At 39.2% G+C, this 20,992-nt stretch overlaps 2 protein-coding genes across 5 annotated transcripts in view; both read left to right on the top strand.

Annotated features, from left to right (window-relative positions):
* LOC121919574 (coiled-coil domain-containing protein 150-like) overlaps positions 1–20,992 on the top strand; it is a 475,343-nt gene that overhangs the window by 43,767 nt on the left and 410,584 nt on the right. The window lies entirely within an intron of this gene.
* Positions 1–20,992, top strand: part of CCDC150 (coiled-coil domain containing 150) — a 66,933-nt gene that overhangs the window by 35,303 nt on the left and 10,638 nt on the right. Inside the window, exons 2-16 of one of the 2 annotated variants that reach the window (XM_042446283.1) lie at positions 645–713; positions 1,796–1,912; positions 2,610–2,739; positions 4,935–4,978; positions 5,233–5,325; positions 5,953–6,060; positions 6,892–7,016; positions 7,254–7,431; positions 9,126–9,194; positions 10,489–10,581; positions 11,579–11,662; positions 13,327–13,434; positions 14,967–15,029; positions 17,414–17,758; positions 19,052–19,180. In XM_042446283.1, the coding sequence (XP_042302217.1) occupies positions 645–713; positions 1,796–1,912; positions 2,610–2,739; positions 4,935–4,978; positions 5,233–5,325; positions 5,953–6,060; positions 6,892–7,016; positions 7,254–7,431; positions 9,126–9,194; positions 10,489–10,581; positions 11,579–11,662; positions 13,327–13,434; positions 14,967–15,029; positions 17,414–17,758; positions 19,052–19,180 (1,755 nt within the window). The remainder of the gene's footprint in view (positions 1–644; positions 714–1,795; positions 1,913–2,609; positions 2,740–4,934; positions 4,979–5,232; positions 5,326–5,952; positions 6,061–6,891; positions 7,017–7,253; positions 7,432–9,125; positions 9,195–10,488; positions 10,582–11,578; positions 11,663–13,326; positions 13,435–14,966; positions 15,030–17,413; positions 17,759–19,051; positions 19,181–20,992) is intronic. The other variant, XM_042446284.1, reaches the window with a different exon arrangement.

The following is a 20,992-nucleotide window of genomic DNA, read 5'->3' as shown; positions in this document are numbered from 1 at the left end:
ATCCAGCAAGATTTAGTCTCTAGACATCCCCCAATTTTAGCTAAATTTTTATGGAAAGATGTATTTCAGGATCCCCAAATACATCTTTTATCTATAATTTTCAGGGCCTTATCTGGGTTAATGCCTGTATCTATTGTTGTTTTGTTGTACTGTTTGTTGTCATGTTTTGTGTTTGAATGTATTAATAAAATTTTAATTAAAAAAAATCTGATCTGTTCAACAACATTTTTGATCTGCCATGTTCCTCTCAGCTTAGTCCCAGTTTCCAGCTATGTTCTGCTTTAAAGATTTTGTTCTCATTCCTATCCAGGTTCCTAATTCTGAACAGATTGACTTGATACTATCATACATATTAAAGTGAACCCATCAGCCAACTACTTAATTTATAAATTTTTAATTGTAAAACTGGGGAGAGGGGATGGGAAGAAGGTGTTCCTCCATTGATTCACCACCCAGTCTCTATAGTGAATAATGGAAGGAATTAAGATTCAGAATATGTGGACTCACAGAATGTAGCTGCTTTATCCACCATTTAAGTCCAAGTGCAGTAAAAATGAGCTACAGAGATTCCAACTTTGAAAAAAAACACATGCACATTATGATACAGATGTTTGAAAAATCATGTCTTATTCTGATCTTCATAGAGGGACATAGCCATTGCTGCAGATGAACTGAGGGCAACAAAAAAGAAGATGGACCTTAAACTGGAAGAGGTAAATGCAGCATCAAAAGAGGGAGAGAGAGAAATGAAGACACAAGTTAAGAATGTATGACTGTAAACACTAGGTCTCAAATTTTCCATATTTGAGATAAAGCAATTTAAATTAAGAAGATAAGTTTTAAAGATGAAGATAAAGCAAAGCATGCATATTGTTGGTTTTAAGCTTTCATGTTGCTCTCAGTGCTGAAAAGCTTGCTTATATACAGGCATACGTCAGTCAGTTAACAAACCCTCTGGTAAAAAAGTTGCTTTACACAAAGTCTTTTAAACCCTTTCTAACACCCCCTTTCCTTCTTTTCTGTCTAGCTAGAAGTTTTTGAGCAGTATCAGCATTGGGAGGATGGTGAAAGAGGGCTGGAGAAACAGAGATTTTCAGTACTGGGGCAATGTGTCTGCAGTAAACAAAAACAAAAAGATTCTGAGCTAGGAAAGGATGGGATTCTACTGTAGATGTGTGTACCTGTCTGTAGCAGGCAAGGGAAACAGCAGCTGCCTCCAGAATACCTTACTTAGCATGTGGGAACAGCAAAACAGTGAGGAAAGGTGGATCTGCCTCACTAGCAACCACATCATTTAAAAAAAAAAACAACAACCAAAATAATTAAATAAATAAAAGAGACAGAGATCTGGCAATAAAAATGGAAATCAAGAAATAGAAAAGTGGGAGTTGGTAAAATAAAAAAAAACCATCCCTTGATGTATTTTGGGAGAAATTTTCAAGTGTTCTCTTTAAACTTTAACCAGTTTCTGTTTACTTACGTAAGGGTTATCTGACATACTGTAGTTTCACTTCACATATTTGGTGAAACATGTTGAGGTACTCTTCTTTTTTTGTTGTGTAGGAACTTATCCATATTCTTTCATACTATTTTTGCCTCTGGTACCAAAAGTTCATGTTAAAAAAGTAATGCCCAGAAATACATACATTTCATTAATTGACATATATATATATATATAGAGAGAGAGAGAGAGAGAGAGAGAGAGAGAGAGACAGAGAGAGAGAAATCAAGTTTACAGTCATAACTTGATAGTCCTTATTTAAATCTAAAACAACTCTTAATTTACCAATTGCAGCTAACAGAACAGTTGGCCAAGGAGTCTAGCCTGCGAGAGAATTTGCAAGAATCCCAGGCTGTCCTGATTTATCAGATGAATGATATGGAAATGATGGTGGAAAAAGAACGGAAGCAGGTTTGTGAGGCACCAGCAACATCTTGTCCTTCCTTTATGATTTTACCAAACTGCAGTCTGCAGACTATGGAAAGGCTACTCTTAATGCAAAAATTTAAAGAGCATATTGTTTATGATCGTTTGTAAAAATTGGTACTGTGGGACCTCCCCTTATGCTGGGATCTGTTCCAGATCCCTCTGCGTAAGGGGAAATCAGCCGTATGCTGGAGCCCCATAGGAACGAATGGAGCTCGGACCTGTGTCGCATGGCAACACATCAGCGCATGCGTGTGCGATGGGCACGCACCCCATTAATTCTTATGGGGCGCGCAATGGGCTCTTCTGGCGTGGCTTTCAGCGTATGCTGAAAGCTGCGTATGGTGCGCCCGCGTAAAACACAGGCACACTGTATTACTGCTCCAGCTATTCATCCATCAATACTACTGTTGTGCAAAAACCAACTCTGCTATAGAAATTTTTGTCCAGTTCTTCATACAGGTCCTCCTCTTGCTGTGGGGATTGTTCCATATCTGAGGATGTGATGCTCCCATCCTGGACCCCAAAGACAAAAAGAGCCGTGTGAATCAAGATTATTAACATAAAGTTTTATGGTTGCACATTAGCTTTCCCATTCTTCAGCTTTCTAGCTTCAGCAAAGACCTTGGATATTTAAAGGAATGTGGTGTTTTACAGAGTGCATTTTTGGATACTGTTACAGGTTCATAATTTGCAGCAGGACTGTAATGCTTTACATCAGAACATTCAAATATCTCGAGAGAGACTGCAAAAGGAAGAAGAGAGGAAAGTCCAGCTGGAGCAGGAATGTACACTGCTTAAAAGCAATCTAGGTATTTGTCGTTTTTTAATCTTTTGAGTGTATTAATATGCCCTGGTTACTGTATCGTAGTTGTATGTGACTTGACTGCTCTGTCCTTAATGACTGACAGCTGAATGTGTGAAGTAACACCACTGAAAGTCATTGTGTCTGAGATGAAAGTTCTAAATGTGATGTTAAAATCTGCGACAACCCATTTGTGAGTGAATGTCGTCGTTCAGTGGTGAAGTTGCCAAGTGATGAACATGCATCTATGACACAGACCTCAAAAACAAGAAATAGAATGATTTGACTTCTGTGAAAGACAGGCCTAAGGGGCAGAACTGGAGAGAATGACTATAAGTGATTGGTGATGTGGTTCTGAATTCTTGGAAGGTGCTGAAATCTTCCATGCCTTCTGTTTTTCTAGCTGTGGAGGGACAATTGTTGTCTCACAGAGGGCTGGGCTTTGAGGCAGGTTGATTTCCAAGGTCAAGTGTGGTTTATTTGAGTGCTCTTTGTCCCTATTCACTGAAGTATAAAAATACATTTTTATGCCTAAATATAAAATGACATATAAATGTAAACAGTCAGATAGAGTTAACATTAGAGTGAAGTGATTGCCGTAATAGTGAGATAAATGTCTCAACAGATTGAACTGACATGGTAAGTCTTTTTAGAAATGATACAAAACAAGTTGCAAGTAGTCATGCAGCTGATTCTTCAGGATTTTGTGGTGATAATTGGAACTGTTGAAAAGAGAATTTATTTTGCCTCTAAGATTTGTTGCTGCTTTTTGAAGGGACAGGGGTTGATCACTTTACTCATGTCCTTCCAGTGGGCTTCATGTAGGCTATTTATTGGCTGCTAGACTGAATACTGGACTAGAGAGCATTGTGGGCTACTCCAGCATGGCTTTTCTTATGTTCATATATATGTATATTGAGAAATGCTGGTATAGAGGAATACCTGTTAAATCAGCCAGACAGTTTTAGATTCTCTGACTGGAATCATGTGATACATTACACTGTTATAGGCAGTATTGCTGAGAGGAGAAAAAGGTTGTGGCGCAGTACTCAGGAAGGATGTAAGGCAGTTGAAAAGTAGGCTGCTTGAAGCTGACAGATTTTTGTCTGCCTTCCTTCACCACTGCTGCACAATCCTGGAGAAAAAAGGCAATTGCTACCGACAGGAGTCCTACCCCTCAAATGGAGTTCACCTTGAAAAATTACTGTTTTGACTAGGATTCCAAGAATCTTCCAGCCAGTTTGGCCAATGGCCAACGGCTTCTGGGTGCTGAATTCCAAAAATAAACTTTCTACACTCTGAATCCTAGTCTAACACCTTGCTTAGTGTGGGAAATCCAGAGTTGCAGCATTCCCAACAGAGTGGGAGCCTTCTGTGATGGGGTAGACCATCACTCCTCTAGGTAATTGGATCTGTTGGCAAACTCTTGTTACCTTCTTGATAAGAGTAGCTCAGCAGTGGAACCATCTACCAAGTGGTGTGGTGGATTCTTCCTTGCTGGCAGTCTTCAAACAGTCATACATACACACCATTCTATTTTGCCAGGGCCAGGCATTGCAGATTTTCACTTGCATTTGACAGGAGAGGGTGACCTATCACATGTTAAACTGCAGTAACTGAGAAGAATGCACAGAAAGTGTACTAAGTTAGTGCATGAAATTAAACATGTCTTTATGCAGAAATGAAAGGCATGCTTGCTTTAGCTTATGTGAAAGGATAAATAGCCTACAGACCACCCCTGTTTATATTAGCAATAGTTCATGCTGGCATCAGACCAATATAGTTACCAAGAAACATGCATAGCATTGCCACCACTAGTCCTGGCCTAGCAGTACTATAAGAAAAGGTAGTTGACAGTTGCTGTGTGCCTGCTAAAAGATGCTAGGGAAAAATAGCACACAACATAAAAGTCCTGGTGGTGCCACAAGGTTGTGAGTTCGATCCTGCACGGCTCCAGAGTCCACTCAGCCTTCCATTCTTCCATAGGTCAGTAAAATGAGTGCCCAGCTTGTTAGAAGAAATAGGCTTACACATTGTAAGCTGCTTAGGGTATAGAAATGTACTTGCATTTGCTATTGTTGTGACAAGTTCTTCATTTTGTATCTAGTATTTTTTCCTTTTTAAAAATATATATAGAGATGGTTAATGCTTTAATTAATAACTACAGAATTCCACAACCATTTTAATTGCAATCTGTTCTAGAATCCCAAGAGGCTACCATTTCCAGGCTCAATGACGAAGCGAAAGTAAGTGTGAAAGAAAATTCAGGCATTGGGCTAATTCCTCCTCTCCCCATTATGTTTCTATCATGCATGGAAGTGAGTTCTTTTGGCTAATAATTTAAGAGCTATACTCGTTTTTATGAACTTCCCCGTTACATAAAAAAAAAAACGAAGACAGGAAAATAGACTGCATTGATGATTCTGCTTTAATAGCATGAAATGATTTGTGCAGTTTAAAATATTTTTCATAAGAGTTAAATTCTTTTCTTTTCCTCTAGATTGCACAGGTGTCCTTGAGCAAAACCCATGAAGAGAATGCACGGCTGCAAACAGAAATAACCACTTTGCAAGAGGTGGCAGAAAAAGTGCAAGTAATAGAAATAGCTGTTTGAAGGTCTAGATTCAAAATTATGTAGAACAGAGAGGCTAAATTACTTTACAAGGACTGGAGAAATTTATTTGTGTCCATTTATTTTGCTCTTAAGAACCAAGTTTTCAGATAATCCGGGAAGCTTTTTTTAAAAAAAGTCTAGGAATGAAAATATGGGGATGTAGGAGATATGGGGCAGGGCAAATTATGGGGAAGTTGCTTTTTATTTATCACAGCTCCCAGAATCTCCGGCCATCAGTGTTATTTTGCCACAGAGAATTGCCACAGAGGTGGCAGGGTACTGCACTTCCATCTCCACTGAAAGCTTTCCCCAACATCCTATCACCAGGCCCTGCCTATTTGTTCTGCCCCCACCTCTGACAGATCCTAGGAACCATAGAATAGCTCTTTTGAACTTCTGGCACCAGTTTCCATTTAATTGCCATCTCTACTCCCCCAGCATCTCAAAGTATGCAAAAATGCCAAAGTGAACACTTCCATATTCAGGATAAAAGTGTGAAGTATTGGGACTAGGTATGCAGGTTGGGAGAGGGGTAAAGCCTGTGGTTCCCCCTGTCCTCCAAAATGTACTGCTACTGCTGTGGAAAGGCTCTCTCTTCTTTCTTAGATGCTTAATGAGCAGTTGACCCAACAATGTACAGAACTGAGTGGTGCCCTTCGGAATATTACCATGGAGAAGGCTCAACTGATCACAGAGCATCAGGCTGTTCTTAAGGTGAGGTTTTCATTTTAATGTACATTTATTTAAGCTATTCTTCACAGAAATGCATAGTGATTGGGCGGCATATAAATAAATCCTGTTGTTGTTGTTGTTGTTGTTGTTATTATTATTATTTCATGGTCTGTTTGTATGGTGGACAGCATGAAGTCATGTTATACATTTGTGTGGCTACTGATACTCTGCAGAGTTGTTCTGTTCTATGTGCTAGAGATGGAAGAACCTACTGAGAGTCTGTTCCCAATGGTTGCTCCCAATTCATTCTCTGATACCTTTAAGCTTTTGAGATAACGATGTCCTGGAGCTCCTTCTGTATCAGATAGGTCCACAGAGATTTGGTATTAGATTCCAAGAAGGCATGAAAAAGTGCCCTTGCAGTGTGGTTTATCATTGAAGACCAGTAAGGCTAAAACAAGAACCATGATGGTGTAGTATTTGTTGAAGAGGAATTTGGGAGGTCCGGTTTTTAGTCCTCACTGAATCATTAATGGTCTTCTTTACAAGACTGCTTTTTTTCCAAGCTTATTCTGTCTTGATATGTCCTGAGATTTCAATGTTGGCTTCCTTTTGTTTTTAACATCTAACAGTCCAGTTCTTGTCTGGCCTGACCCATGTGGTAAAATAATGGAGAGAGAAGTAATTTGACAACCCCTGGAAATTTTCTCTTCTATTTGGGGTTAGGGGGTGAGGTCTGAAGACTCATTAGGTTTTGAGCAGATGACGTACATACCCTAGCCAGTTAGCCAGTAGAAAGTTTTTGTGTTGAGTAAGAAGTAAATACATTTTATGGCAGAGAATATAACTATAAATTATTCTTTTCTCTTTTAGGTAGAACAGGAGAAAATTAATCAGAAACTGCAAGAACAAGACCTAATTTTGGATGCTGCTCGGGCCAGCATTATGGAAGAGCTGCAGATTGTGCAGAATGAAAAAACTCAGCTCCAGAGAGAGATGTGAGAGAAACAGTTGGTATTTGTGCTGTTTGTTCTTACATGTGATCTGCTTCCTTTTTTATTCTGCTCCCCCCTGGCCTTTTTTTTTTAAATGTTACGCTAATAGGGTGCTAGTCTTTTGAAAAGCAGGGTGTCTCCTTCAGTAGTACGTATCTCCTGTTTGGCATAGTAGCCACCTCCTGTTTTGAAGACTGCAACAGATAATAAATCTGCAATGCATTTGTGTTTCCTACACAGTGAAGTCCTGCGTTCTGAGCATGCTGACGGCAAGCAGAAAGTTTGCAAAACTGAGGAGACCACAGCCACCCCAAAGGAGCTACTGGAGTCTACAGTTGCCATGGTACGAAGTGAACTGGAGACAGCGCTACAGAAGAGAGACACTCTGCTGAAGGAAAAGGGGATCCTAGAGGAAGAGGTACAGTAGATAGTTTCTGTGTTCTTAATTTGAAGACATTTGTCTATATCCAGTTGCTAGTCCCAACTATAGCCGAGTAGCCCTAATAATTCAGTGGGATATACATGAGTGCTGATTCATTGGGTCTACTTTAGTTGGGATTAGCAGTTGGATTCAAGCCTGTGTTGGGATTAGCAGTTGGATTCAAGCCTGTGTTGCCTTAACACTTTGGTAGGGGACATTAAATATTCATTAGAAAAACTATTGTTTACTTTCTGTTTTTCATCACCAGTACTATGGAATGGCATGATTTCATACAGTCTCATTTGGATGAAGAGAATGCTCTTGTATGAAATTGTCTTCATTCAATCTGTCTTTGAAAACAGCACATAGAAGGAGAACATTCCTCAGTTGAACTGCAGTTGGTCATTGTGGATTCAGGCTTGAATCCTGTCCCAGCTTGAGTAGGCCCATTGAACCAGTGGGATTTATTTAAGTATTGACATGACTGAACAATTTGTTCAGTGGGTCTACTCAAGTAGGAACTACAAATAAGATTAATTTCTTGAAGATGGGAAATTTACATAGGTTGTTAAAAATCCAAATCTTGTATTTAATGTACTCATTTGTCCTTTTGGTCATTAACATATCCTCCCACATTATGTGTTCATTATCTTTCATTTTAAAATCTGGTTTTGGCCGAAGTTAATATATACAGCATTGAGTGGACATTATCTTTGTTGATCTAAATTGAGCTAACTGTATAAGGTTGAGTCTCCCTCATCTGGAATTCCAAAATACAAAATATTCCAAAATTGTCCAAATAGATGACTGAGATACTGACACCTTCACTTTCTGATGGTTCAGTCTACACAATCTTTGTTTCATGCACAAAATTATTGTGTACAGAATTACCCTCAGGCTATGTATATAAGATACAGTCCGCCCTCAGCATACATACCCTTGCTGTATGTGGTTTTAAGCTTACGTGGGCAGCGAGCGGTGAGGGACAAAATAGGAGCGCACCACCATTCCAATAAATGGGACTCCAGCATACACGAAATTTACCTTAGATGAGGGGCTCCAGAACGGATCCCCAGCATATGGCAAGGGCAGATTATATATAGAAAACATAAATTAATTCCATGTTTACCGTAAACTTGGGTCCCATCTCTAAGATATGCAAATGTATATGCAAATATTCCAAAATCCAAAAAACTCCCAAATATTTCTGTTACCAAGCATTTCATATAAGAGAGACACAGCCTGTGTATATATTCATTATAGATACTGAGCTCACATTCTATTTTGAACAATTAGATGATTTTTTCTCTATTTCTGTCACTGTCTTTTTTGGTTTGTGTTTGCTTAAGTTGGGGGGACCCAAGTTAAAATCCTGACTGTCACCAAATCAGGATTATGTTATGGAGGAATGTGAGTTCGTGTGTGCGAGGGAGAGGGACCACAATTGTGCAAGGAAGGAAATACAGCTGCATATGAAATACATATGAAGATGAGCATTGCAGCAAGAGGGATAAACATAAAAGAAATGAAAAGTGACAAGGCATGTTGACACAGGCACAGCTGGAATTAGAAGTTGTCACTCATTGGTCTGATATATTTTACTCATACCTTTCAAGAGATAAGGTAGAACAGCTTAGAATGATATTCCCATGGAGAGATTGATGATTAACTATTTTAACTCTTGCTGACAGATGCAGAAAACAATATATCAATTAACGCAAGACAACAAAAGATTGGAAGCAGAGCTAGAGGAAAGCAAGGTATGATGTTGTATGTATAAGTGCTGATGAGGCTATTTTTTCTGTTATTTAGGCCCTATACAGACTGGCCTGAAAGGCTGGCCTGTGGGTGGAATCGGGTGTCATGTCCAGATGACGCACACCCTGACTCCGCCCCAGGGCACTATGGTGCCACACACCGCTCCATGTGGCGCTTCTCTGATGCTGCGTCCAAACAATGCAGTGCTGAAGAAGCACCATATAGCCATGCCACCATGGCTATGGCACCCTTCCAAGGGCACAAAAAGGAGCCACAAAAAGTGGATCCTTTTTTGTGGCTCCTTTTTGTGCCCTCAAAATGCAGGATCAGGGCCACGGCATTCTGCGGCCCCAATCTGGCTAGGAAAGGGGGGCCATCTGTCAAGCCCCTTTCACTCTTTAAGAATTAATGATGCTGTTGTAATTAACAGGGTCACAGTGAAGGGATCTGGACTTAAGATCCAATGGGCTACTTCTGGACCTTTGTGTAGCTTTGCAAACTCCAAAAGAGGTTGAAATAAACTCAGAAAACCTAACAGGACTCCTTTGCCTGAGGACATCATCTACCTTTTTTCTACACCACAGCCTGATTCATCCTACCTTGGCTCTGTTGTGGCCGTAGTCATAACCTATTGTTTGAGTAGCTATCCAGTAGCTATCCAGCAAGATAACTCAGGAGCTACAAATTGTTTGTGGATTTGCAGCGAAGGCGGCTCACCATATCCATTTATCATTCTAGACTCTGAATGTTTTTCATTCTCTTTGTCCCATCACTGAAAGCAATAAATTAGGTGGAGATTCTACTCTGCCCTGAGTTCTTTGAATATAGAGTGGAAGAGAAATATTTTTAAAATTAATAATATAAATAAAATTAAAACATTTTATCCAACCATGTGTTTAAACAAATATGGTCAGCCCTCCATAACCACGGTTTCAAGCATCCATGGTTTGAAAATATTTTTAAAACATAAATATTCCAAAAAGCAATCCTTGTTTTTGCCATTTTCCCCCCAAATTTTATTTTGCCATTTTATACAAGGGACATCATCTTACTGTGTCATTGTATTAAATGGGACTTGAGTATCCACGAATTTTGGTATCCACCCCAGCAGATACCAAGGGCCCACTGTAATATGTATTTCATATACATGCATGATGATCACAAAGCTGCAACAAAATTGGACTGGATTAAATATTACTGAACTGCTTTGTGCCATAATAATTCTTGAAATAGTGATTAATTCTTCACTGTTGTCCACCAGCACAAATGAAATTAATTTCTTTCCTTAAAAAAAAGTTAGAAATTGATCCTCTGAAAGAGACACTGAAGACACTAGAAGAAGAAAACAAGAAATTAATGGAGTGGGAAGCTGCTTTGGAATATCAACAAGTAGGTAAAACATAACCTGTTAAGTTCCCCCCATCTTTTTGCTTAAAGTAGTGTGTAAAAGGAAGGAATAATTAGCAATAATGAGCCAGAGTGTTTAGCATTCTGTAGTTCCTTTGAGAAAAGAATCTTTAATGTGGATATGTGGGCTCAGTATATTTTTAGCTAAAGGTATTTATCAGACTTGTTTCATTTGCCATCACTAGTATGGTCAACCCCAGGGAAAATCTGACTGTTTCCACCTCTTCCATCAGTATAGGTGTCAAACATTCCAAGAGCTATTAAGTCTTGTAAGCAGTCCTTAACATGGCCTTTGTTACCTACATAAAATGTTGAATTATTTTAAATTACTTTCACCTGATTTCCTTAGTCAATGGGAAAAGGGACTGATTTTGGAAACGCGTGGCTACTATTACATGCCATGGCTTCAGACTCTTCTCTTACTTGTCAGATATCAGGAGTGCAGGTGGCAAAAAGTATACAGCTGACCTTCCTCATTTGCTGCTTTCACTTTTGAAGATTTGATTATTCATGGATTCGATGAATAGGTTCTCTCTAGTAATCTCTAAGTCCTCTAGAATCACTCTGCTGGAAATGGACGATAGAGTCACACTGGTGGATCTTGAGATTCCTAAAGAAAGCTCTTCTCTAGGCATTTGCATGATTGTGTGGTCAACCTCTGGTGAATATGGACCATAGAGTTGCACTGGAGGACCTAGAGATCCCCAGAGAGGTATTCTCTCAGGTTAAAAATAAGTTGTTTTTTAATTTGTGGTTTTTCCACTTTTCCAGGAATCCTGTGCCCCTAACCCAAGTGAATGTGAAGGGCCCATTGTATTAGGAATAGTGAATAGTATGCTTATACAGTGGTAGAAAAAAATGAAAAGAGGACAGTAATAGCCCTGGGTTGGAAAAAGTTAAGAATGCAGTAGGGGTGGGGGGAAGTTGAGTGTATGTGTGAATTAAAGAGATGGTATGATCTCTGCTTTTGTTTTCCTAGCATGCCCAGCAACAAGTAAAGCAGGTTGTAGAAGAGCTGACCGACAACAAAAACAAACTAACGTATGACAAAGGAAAACTTCAGGTAACTAAACTTCGTGAGGCAAGAGTCCTTCTTGTCTTTGTGAGGCAAGACTCCTGACTTCCTGTCTCCCAGGCTAGAATGGTATAAGAGAGAATAACAGAGTGGAATAAATCAAAATACTATGGAAGTGATATTTTAATGTTTGAGTGCTTGAGAGGCACTTGCATTATCTTTTCTTGAAAAATAGATAAGTGATGACCACAAAGAAGGGAGATGGGATGATATAGTTCTGAAGCTGTGTGCACATTTATTGTTAAGAGATCTTTACTGTGTTGTTTTGTTTTTCCTGGGTCTTGTATCTTAGTATGATTTGCCTTTGAAATCCATTTGGTAGAGAGACCATTAATAAATACATATGCTTAAATAAAAAACTTTTTTAAAATAAAAAACTTTTTTTAGGTTCCATGGAAAATGAACTTTTTGATGCTCAATATGTTTAGAGCTTGATATTTTAAAAGCAACTGTATTGGCATGGCTATCTTTGATAATTGCCTTTCCCTTGACTTCATGGGGACAAGGTACTACTATGCAGCATGGTACTGCTATATTGCTGAAAGAGCTGCAACAGTGTGAGTCATGGGAGAATTAAGGTCTGAGACTGCAAAAGTGTCCCCATAGACTGGAGCCAATGATGACTCCTATAGGAACCCCCCTCCCCAGTCCATGTGGTTGCTGGTCTTGAACTATTACAGAGATGCAGAAGAAATGCCTTCCATGGCACTGCTGTAGCATTTGAAGGGAACCTGAAATTTACTTTTAATTCAATCCAAACTCAACACTAGGCTTGAGCTACCTTTTCTCAAATGCTGGGTAAAACATATGTCTGTAAGTGGTAATGATAGTGAGATTGCACAGAATAACATCTCTAGTACCAAACTGTGCTGGCAGTCCCCATCCTTGGAAGTGAATCCCATAATTTAAATATACCTTACTTGCATGAAAATGTAAGTAACATTGCACTTGTAAAGTAAGGAGTATTTGGAATGTATGTAGTATTTAAATAGTGCAACAACTGATGCTGAGTTTTATATATGGTAATGCTAGATAAACTGTAGATTACAGTGGTCCCTCCACATTTGCTGGGGTTAGGGGTGAATGACCCCTGTGAATGTGGAAAAACTGCAAATAAAAAAATACTATTCTTTTTAGCTGAGAGAATACCTCTCTAGGACTCTCCAGATCCTCCAGGACAACTCTGTGGTCAACATCTGTCAGAACATGCAGGGTGACCTACAAGTGCCTAGAGAGATGTTTTCTCTAATAACTTTTGGGTCTTCCAGCACAACTTTGGCCGATATCTACCAGAGGTTGATCATAGAATCATACTAGAGGACCTACAAATGCCTAGAGAAGGATTTTCTCTAGGAACTTGTAGGTTCTCCAGCACAACTCTATAGTCAGCTTCTGGCAGAATTGTGCTGGAGGACTTCCTAGAGATGATGTAGTAATCAAAACCGCAAATAATCAAATCTGCAAAAGTTGAAGCCGCATATGTGGAGTACCAACTGTACAATAAATGGATTGCTATCTTCTCATACTTTAGACATTATTTTTCTAGAGCTGAGCATTAATCATTTCTCCTTTTGGCAAATCCTGATACTGTTTTCAGATCACAACCACACATTTCAGAAAGTGATGAGATAAATTATCTTTCATTTCCCCAGACAAGAGTACAACAGCTAGAAGAAGAAGTGCAGTCTCTTACAGATGTACATTTAGAAAATAATCAGCTTCGTAAGCAGAATACTGCCCTGAAGAAGAAATATAATCAGGTACTCCAGAAATGTAGAGGATGGCATGGTCTTGTAGTGAGTATGCAGGCAGATGGATTTTGAATTCTTTACAAGCATTGTTGTCATATGTTGTGCTCAGTTGATTTGTATCAAGTAGCTTTGCCAGATATTTTTGCTTTTGCCAGAAAAACACTGGGAACAGAGTAGAGTGAACTTTCCCCAGCCTACTGTATAGTTTATATACTTTATAGTTCTTATACATACACTGCACACTTTGATTTCCTTTGTCTGCTTCTGCCCTATATAACTCTTGGGCATCCAGCTTCCACAAGTCTCACACGAGGTCAGGGATGTACCCCAATTCAGGGATACTGTTTATCTAGCAACAGAGAACTAGAGTATTAGCTGTGAGATAGTCTAGTTTGAATTAGATGCAATTTTATCACTTCTATGAGGGGATGTTGGATCCATCAGCTGAAGCAGTGTGATGATTGTTTTCTGTACACCACCTGCTGCAACATAAAGCGGTCCTTTCCTATCCATGGGGATTCGATTCTGGGGAACCCTGCAGATGGGAAAAACTGTGGATGGTTGCACCCCATTCTATTCAATGGTAGTGACATGCATGCCGTCACACCAGTGCATCCGGCATGCACACAGCACCATTGCATAAAATGGGCCATGGCAATCAACAGGCAAAAAAATCTGTGGATTGGTAACTTGTTGATACATTTGGCAAACTACATTTCACTGATGAAACTTATAAGTGTAACGTGCCAGTTTTCAGTACCAAACAAAGTTTGCAGAAGGCCTGGAATTGCATCCAGCAGAACTGGTCAATCTAGATGTTATTATTTATAGGTGTTTTTTTTTTTTTGTGGGTTTTTCAGGCTATGTGGCCATGTTCTAGCAGAGAAACTCTGCTAGAACATGGCCACATAGCCCAAAAAACCCACAAAAAACTATGGATGCCGGCCATGAAAGCCTTCGACTTTACATTAGATGTTATTTCATTATAGAAACCAGGATGCTTTTACTTTTAGTTTATAAAAGAGTTTTGTTTTGCTCCCCAGTTTAGATCCTCTGTTGACACACTTCCTTCCAAATCCTTTGCCGCATAAAATTGGGGGCTGTGGGGTTTTTTAACCCGAAACACTGATCTGGGCAAGGAAGCGGGAATAGCTTTGTTAGAATGGCAGCCAGTCAGCATTTTGCCTGGACAGCTTCTGCTAGAAATAGGAAGTACTGTCTGCTGCAGTTTGATTCTCTGAGGAACATTCTATGTCAGGCCTGAAAGGAGAGAGTGAAGATCTACAACATGCACCAGTGATTCTGTAAAAAGATTTAAATTCTGTAGCACAAAATTCAGATTTTGCGTTTGGAATACATGATGCATATTTACATGAAGTTTAGTTGTATTACAATATTTTAGTTTTCATTGAATTTGGAAGTACAGATAGTTAAAAACAGGTTGTTGAAGTTTTGGTTAAGAAGTGGTGCGTGGAAACTGACTGTCTCTTGAAATACTAAAAACCTAGTTACTTGAACCTCTTTATTCTTGCATGTTTCAGATTAACGCAGAATTTAACTCAGTCAGAATGAATGCACAGAGGTTAGAAGCACAACTTAAACAGGTATTTAAGCAATGAGATACTCCTTTTGAAAACTTAAGATGCTTCATGTTTGGGACTAGAATAAAGTTGGGAATGGTTTATGTTTATTCTTATTCCATATAGCTGTCAGAGTGAAAAGTGGAGACAGCTTGGATCGTATTCCGACGTTTTGAAGCCACCCTGGTGCTGTTGTGAAAATGTCGTGTCTGGGCATGGGTTTTATTTTTAATCTAATTTATAAGCTACTCTTTTTACAGCTGGCTTTGAGAATATATCTAGTGATACTGTCAGACCCTCTTTTAGGGTTTTTCACTTGAGACTCAGAGAAATAGAGAAGATTCAGTGTGAATAATATACTTCTTCTGAGTTAATAATAGTGTGGATCTCTAAAGGAAATCAATGAAAAGGGAGAAAAGGCAAAGAGAAACAGATTTTTTTCCTTTGCATTTCCCTCAGCCTAAAATGCTCTATTTCCACCCTGTTGATCTGAGCAGGGAGTTAAGCCTCCCATTCCCACATTTCTGGTCTTCAACGCCATCATGGAAGCTTACTTCCATAAAATTGTCATGGGAGCTGGAATATCTTGGGCATCCATTAAGCACAAAGTACTCTTACCTCCTTGAGGTCTATGGGGCCAGAGGGGTGGGTTATCCAGGTTCCCCTCCACACATGCTATGAAACTGTCTCAGGGGAATTTTACTAGTAGGAAGAGAAACAAAGAACACTTATTTACTCATTTAAGTAATTTTTAAACTTATTATTCAAAGTGGCATGAAATTAACTGAGGGTGACACCTGGCTCAGGCTACCCAAGAGCTAGTAGCTCAGGATGAAGGCAGTCTGCATATTGAAGTCAATAAGCACAGCCTACAGCCCACATTAGTTTGGGGAGTTTGGGTTGTTAGGTTTGCAAAGACAGGTGGTGCAGATCCCATCTCTTGCTTCCCATCCTTCCACATCATTTGTAACTCTCGGTACCTGAAAACACACTAAGGCTTAAATTTCCTAATTTCCTCTCTCTCTCTCTTACATTTATATATCCTTTCTCCATTCATTTTCTCTGCAGAGATATTTCCACAGATATGAACACACACAGTAAATTTTAAGAAAAGTAAATATTAAGAACATATGGGAGAGCTTCTAAAGGAACATGACAGTGGGGCAACCTGTGGGGTGCATGAAGCTTCCAAGTCCCATTTTGTGACTCCAGTCCTCCTGTCCCAACCCCAGTTTCCCACCAAAACAGCTGCCATGGTTGACCTCTGACTTTATGTGGCATCCATAACAAGAAAGCTCCACTTGCTCTCTCCCTCTTTTCTCCCATTCTAAATCTTAAGGCACTCACCCTTGCCACCTTCCTTCCCTCCCTTCTTTATCCTTGTAAGACAGGAAGAATGCTACCATTGCCAGACTCTGTGAAGAGCTGGCTGCTTGCTGGATCCTCTCAGTAGGACAGACAGCTCCCTCCAAAATAATTAGTCTCTCAAGGTCCAGAGACAGTTAAGAAGCAACCCAAGCCAGGTGCTGGCCATCGCAATACCAATGTTTGTTATTTTTTTTCCTTCCTTTGCCTTCTGAGGGAAGAGGGAGGCAGAAGGAGAGGAACGGCAGGGATAAGGTTAGATTATTTGTTGCTTAATAGCAAGTGAACAGCATCAGATGAAAGCATTAGCAAGATATGAAGAAAACATTAAGGGAAAAGTTGGCCGTATACATTCCCAGTGTGTTCAGCTGCTTCATCTACTGCTGCCTCTTAAGTGCTGCTCTCTCATATCTTGTAAAAATAAATTTAAAATCTCAAATATAATTCAAAAATTTAATGAATTAAATTAATGTAGTAATAGTAATAGTAAGAGAGGAGCCAAGTGTTCTACGAGAAGATCCAGTTCAAAACTTTATGCAGAACATAGTGTCAGGCACAATGATCGTTCAGGAGACTAGTGGCAGAATTAGAAGTCAACTTGTAAATTATCCCCCAGTCTATACAATTCACCCATCTAGTCTGAATTCTGAAGATTGGATTGGTGGACTATTCCACTTTTCATGTCATGCTATGACATAAGAGGAAGACCTCGTGACATCACAAATGGAGCACAGTAATGACTCATTATTGTTCCTGTGACCTCAGAGAGAACCCATATTGATTCATCTCTCATAAGAGGGGCTGTTGAGCATTTAACTTTTCAACTACCATCTTGGGGGAAGGCAGGCATATCCTGTATAAAATGGCTTCCTTTGGACTCCCTCACTGACCTATATCAACTTTCTAATGCAACAGATATGGAACGGTTAAGAGTCAGTACATATAAATGAAGCCCTTGCTGATCCTTAAGTGAATAGACCTTTGGAGCACTGTTTTTTTTATCTTCCTGAGCCTTTTCCAAGTCTTTCATTTTTCCTTCTTAGACAACAAACCGTGTAGCAAAAATGCCTCTTAAAAAAAGGAAGTCTTTTGAAAGTTGCTGGCAGCAGAAGCCCAGTGATGATTTTCATTCGTGCCTGGCCTGTGACATAAATGGCAATGTGAGCCTTGATGAGCAAGATTGTAGTCGGTATTCCACAACACGCAGAGTTCGCTTCATGATAGATCTACCTGCAAGGGAGTCTGTCTCTGACTGTGGTGATAGTTGCAAAGCCTCTCCAGCTGTTAAGACCACAGAGGAAATGCTAGAGAGCGAAATGGATATACCTGGTCCCAAATGGTTGCAAACCACATGGGATATAGCTAGTGAGGGAAGAGAGCTCCAGAGGGTGAGTGCAAAGCCCTAAGATGTTACCCACAGAGAAACTTGTGCAAATCTGGTAGCTGAATTGGAACATGGAATGAGAAAATGGAAGGGGAGAATGAAAAACAAACAATGCCCAGGAAACCTCTAGAGTGCTTCCTTGAAAGCAGATGGTTGCTATCTCATATGTGCCTGTTTATCTGCCTCTCTCTCATTTATGTGCCCCTCATTGTCTCTTGTCTGTCACTGTCATACACCCACAACATGTATGTGATAAAGAAAGACACACATACCAAAACTTCTTTGTTGCTGCTACATGATCTTTCATGATAACAGTTCAGGATGTGATGCATCCTGGACTTCACTATAAGAAAAGCTTATTTCTTTTATTGTCTTTACTTTTTAATGTGGAAGCATGGCCTCAGTTGTTCCATTTTTACTCCCGGGGAAAAGATGGGATATAAATTAAGTGATTGGTTAATTGACTGATATTTTATTTCCTTTAACCCTGTTTTAATTTTCTGTTGAGATTAGACAAACTGTTCAGTTTCTATTGTTTATTTCTAAGCTTAAGGGTACAAGTTTTTACTGTTTTAAACTATGCTAATTATAACTTATGTTTTAATATTAGTAATATTTAATTATTTTTAACTTTAATTCTGTCTTTTTAAATTATTCTAAGCTGTCTTGAATCCAATTTTGGGAGAAAGGTGGGATATAAATCCTGGAAAGAAAGAAAGAAAGATTCTATCTGATATTTGACTGGATAGTTGATGTTGATGTTTTTAATTTTTGCCTGCTTATTTTAACCAATTCTGTCTTATATTATTACCTGTTGCTTTATACGTATTTTGTAGATTGTATGCCATTGGCAGGTTTCATTTTTATTGATTTGATCATTTGTATGTACAGCGCTGCGCAAATTTACAGCGCTTTATAAATAAAGGTTTATTATTATTATTATTATTATTATTATTATTATTATTATTATTTAATCTCATCCCGCATTTGGGCCATGAGCAAAGATTAAGTCACTGAAACTCAATCAACCAGCATATCTTCCACATCTACCTCTACGATTATGCTAGAAGTAAGTAAGTTGCCAAACCTATCACCTAGCATAGTCTCAGGGGTAAATGTGGAAGATATGCTGGTTAAATGTGTTTCGGTGAGCTACTATTTCCATCTGTCTTGTATTTATCTGCCTAGAATATATCTGAATGATCTGGATGGTAAAATCTCTTTTCTCTCTTCTACCATTGAAACCAGTTCCTAGTATTTGGAACAATAATTTCCCCTTCTTTCTATTTCATAAAAGTCACAGTCAGCCCTTGCCTCCAGAGAGCAAGATTATTCTGTGACAGTCAAAACCTGTGATGAAGCATTAAGAGAGAACCAGAAGCTCAAAGGTCAAATAGGTGCCACTGAAGAGAGAGAGAAACACAAGGTAACATGAGTTGCTGTCTTTTGGTGATAGCTAGGCAGTTTTGTCATTTCTTTGTGTAATAAACTGAGACACAAAAAAATGAAGTGTTACAGTGGTTAAAGCAAATGCTAGTTCTTCTTTTTGGGTGCTGCAGTGTGAGACTGCCAGGAAGACACATGAGATAGAATGGTTTTTATTCAGCAAAACGAATAAAATTACACATATCAAGTCAATGGGAAGGATTGATTAAATGTGTTTAGCTATAAAGACTTTGGCAGTGATGTGTTATCTATCTGATCATCTTACCACCATTAGTTTCAGCTGCAGCTGAAATAGCCCTTTGCTCCCTCCCTTGGCATGGTTTTGAGTGCCAGATGCCAACTATGCCATGAAGTCATTGGGACATAAGAAGTTACAAAATGACCTTATGCATGGCTCAATATTATCAACATTGGCTGTACTCTTGCATAGCATAATGTAGTAGTTTCGCTTGGTGAACTACATCATACTGAGCTACCTACCAACCCCTGGACCTACTGCATAGCTGCTGAAGCCCCCTCCTGCACTGCCATTTGTGCCTAGAGGAGAGCAGGGAGGAGAATCGCAGAAGCATCTGGCTATGTCCCAGTAGGTGAACATGAAGCAAATATATTATCTTCCCAGGCTAACTGGGGTCCTCTGGAGGTCTCAACAGTTGATAGTATTTCACATCTGGTTACAGGAACATAGCCAGACACTTCTGTGTTCCTTTCTTGTGGACACACTTGGCCATTGATTGGGGAGGGGGGAGAGCAGGCTTCAGCGGCTCTATACACTTATCCCTCCACACTTGTGGCTTTGCCACAGGAAAGTCTGCCACCATGAAACTAGCGCAGTTGTATTTTCCATCTTGTCCTCCTCAGCAACTGAGATAGAGAGGAACACTTTTTTACTAAAGGTTCATCATACAACCCCCATCTTCAGAGCAATCATGTTAATGAAGAGAAGTGCATACACACAGGTCTGGTTGCATCTCTACCACACATCACTTTATGATTTAGTTTATATCTTATATTTGTTATAGTTAGATATTCTGTTATAAATGTAAAGGGAGGGGAGGATACTATACAATATTTATATTGTATAGTATTACATTAGAGTTATATTGTATTTTATATGTGTATTGGCTTTATTATTGTATTGTTGCATTGTATTTTATTGTATTCTATGGATTTGCTGTAGCAATTTTGTAAACCGCCTTGATCTTTAGAAAGGTGGTATATAAATAAACTTTATTATTATTATTATTATTATTATTATTATTATTTGACTTTTGCTGATTTGATTATTCGTGGGTTTTATTAATATGTTAACTCCATGAATATCTATGTCCTCCAGCTCATCTCTGTGGTCAGCTTTAACCAAAAGTCACACTGGAGGACCTAGAGATTCTTAGAGAGAACACTCTACTAAGCATTTGTAGCTCCTCCAGTGCAATTCTGGTCAGTGCCTGGCAGATGTTGACAGCACAGTTGCACTGGAGGACATAGAGATTCCTAGAGAGGTATTATCTCAGGTAAAAACATAAGTGGTTTTGTTATTTGTGGTTTTTCCTTATTCATGAGGGTCCTGTGCTCCCAGAAAATGTGGTAGGACAAGTGAAGTAGGTTTGGAGCAGGGGTTTTGGTCATTGTGGAGGGACAAAGGGAATACTAGCCTCCATAGTGGCCAAATATAGACATATGCAGGTATAGGGTTGCTGCCTATGCCTTGTAACAGGTTGCCAGCCCTCAACTCCAAGATGCACTGTATTTACAACTGCTGCTAGCTATCCTTTTAGTGACATTAGACACA

The sequence above is a fragment of the Sceloporus undulatus genome, chromosome 1 (genome assembly GCF_019175285.1).
Source record: "Sceloporus undulatus isolate JIND9_A2432 ecotype Alabama chromosome 1, SceUnd_v1.1, whole genome shotgun sequence".
NCBI classification, from domain to species: Eukaryota; Metazoa; Chordata; class Lepidosauria; order Squamata; family Phrynosomatidae; genus Sceloporus; species Sceloporus undulatus.
Note: the sequence above shows the minus strand (reverse complement) of the source record. Positions and strands in the feature narration are given on the sequence as shown.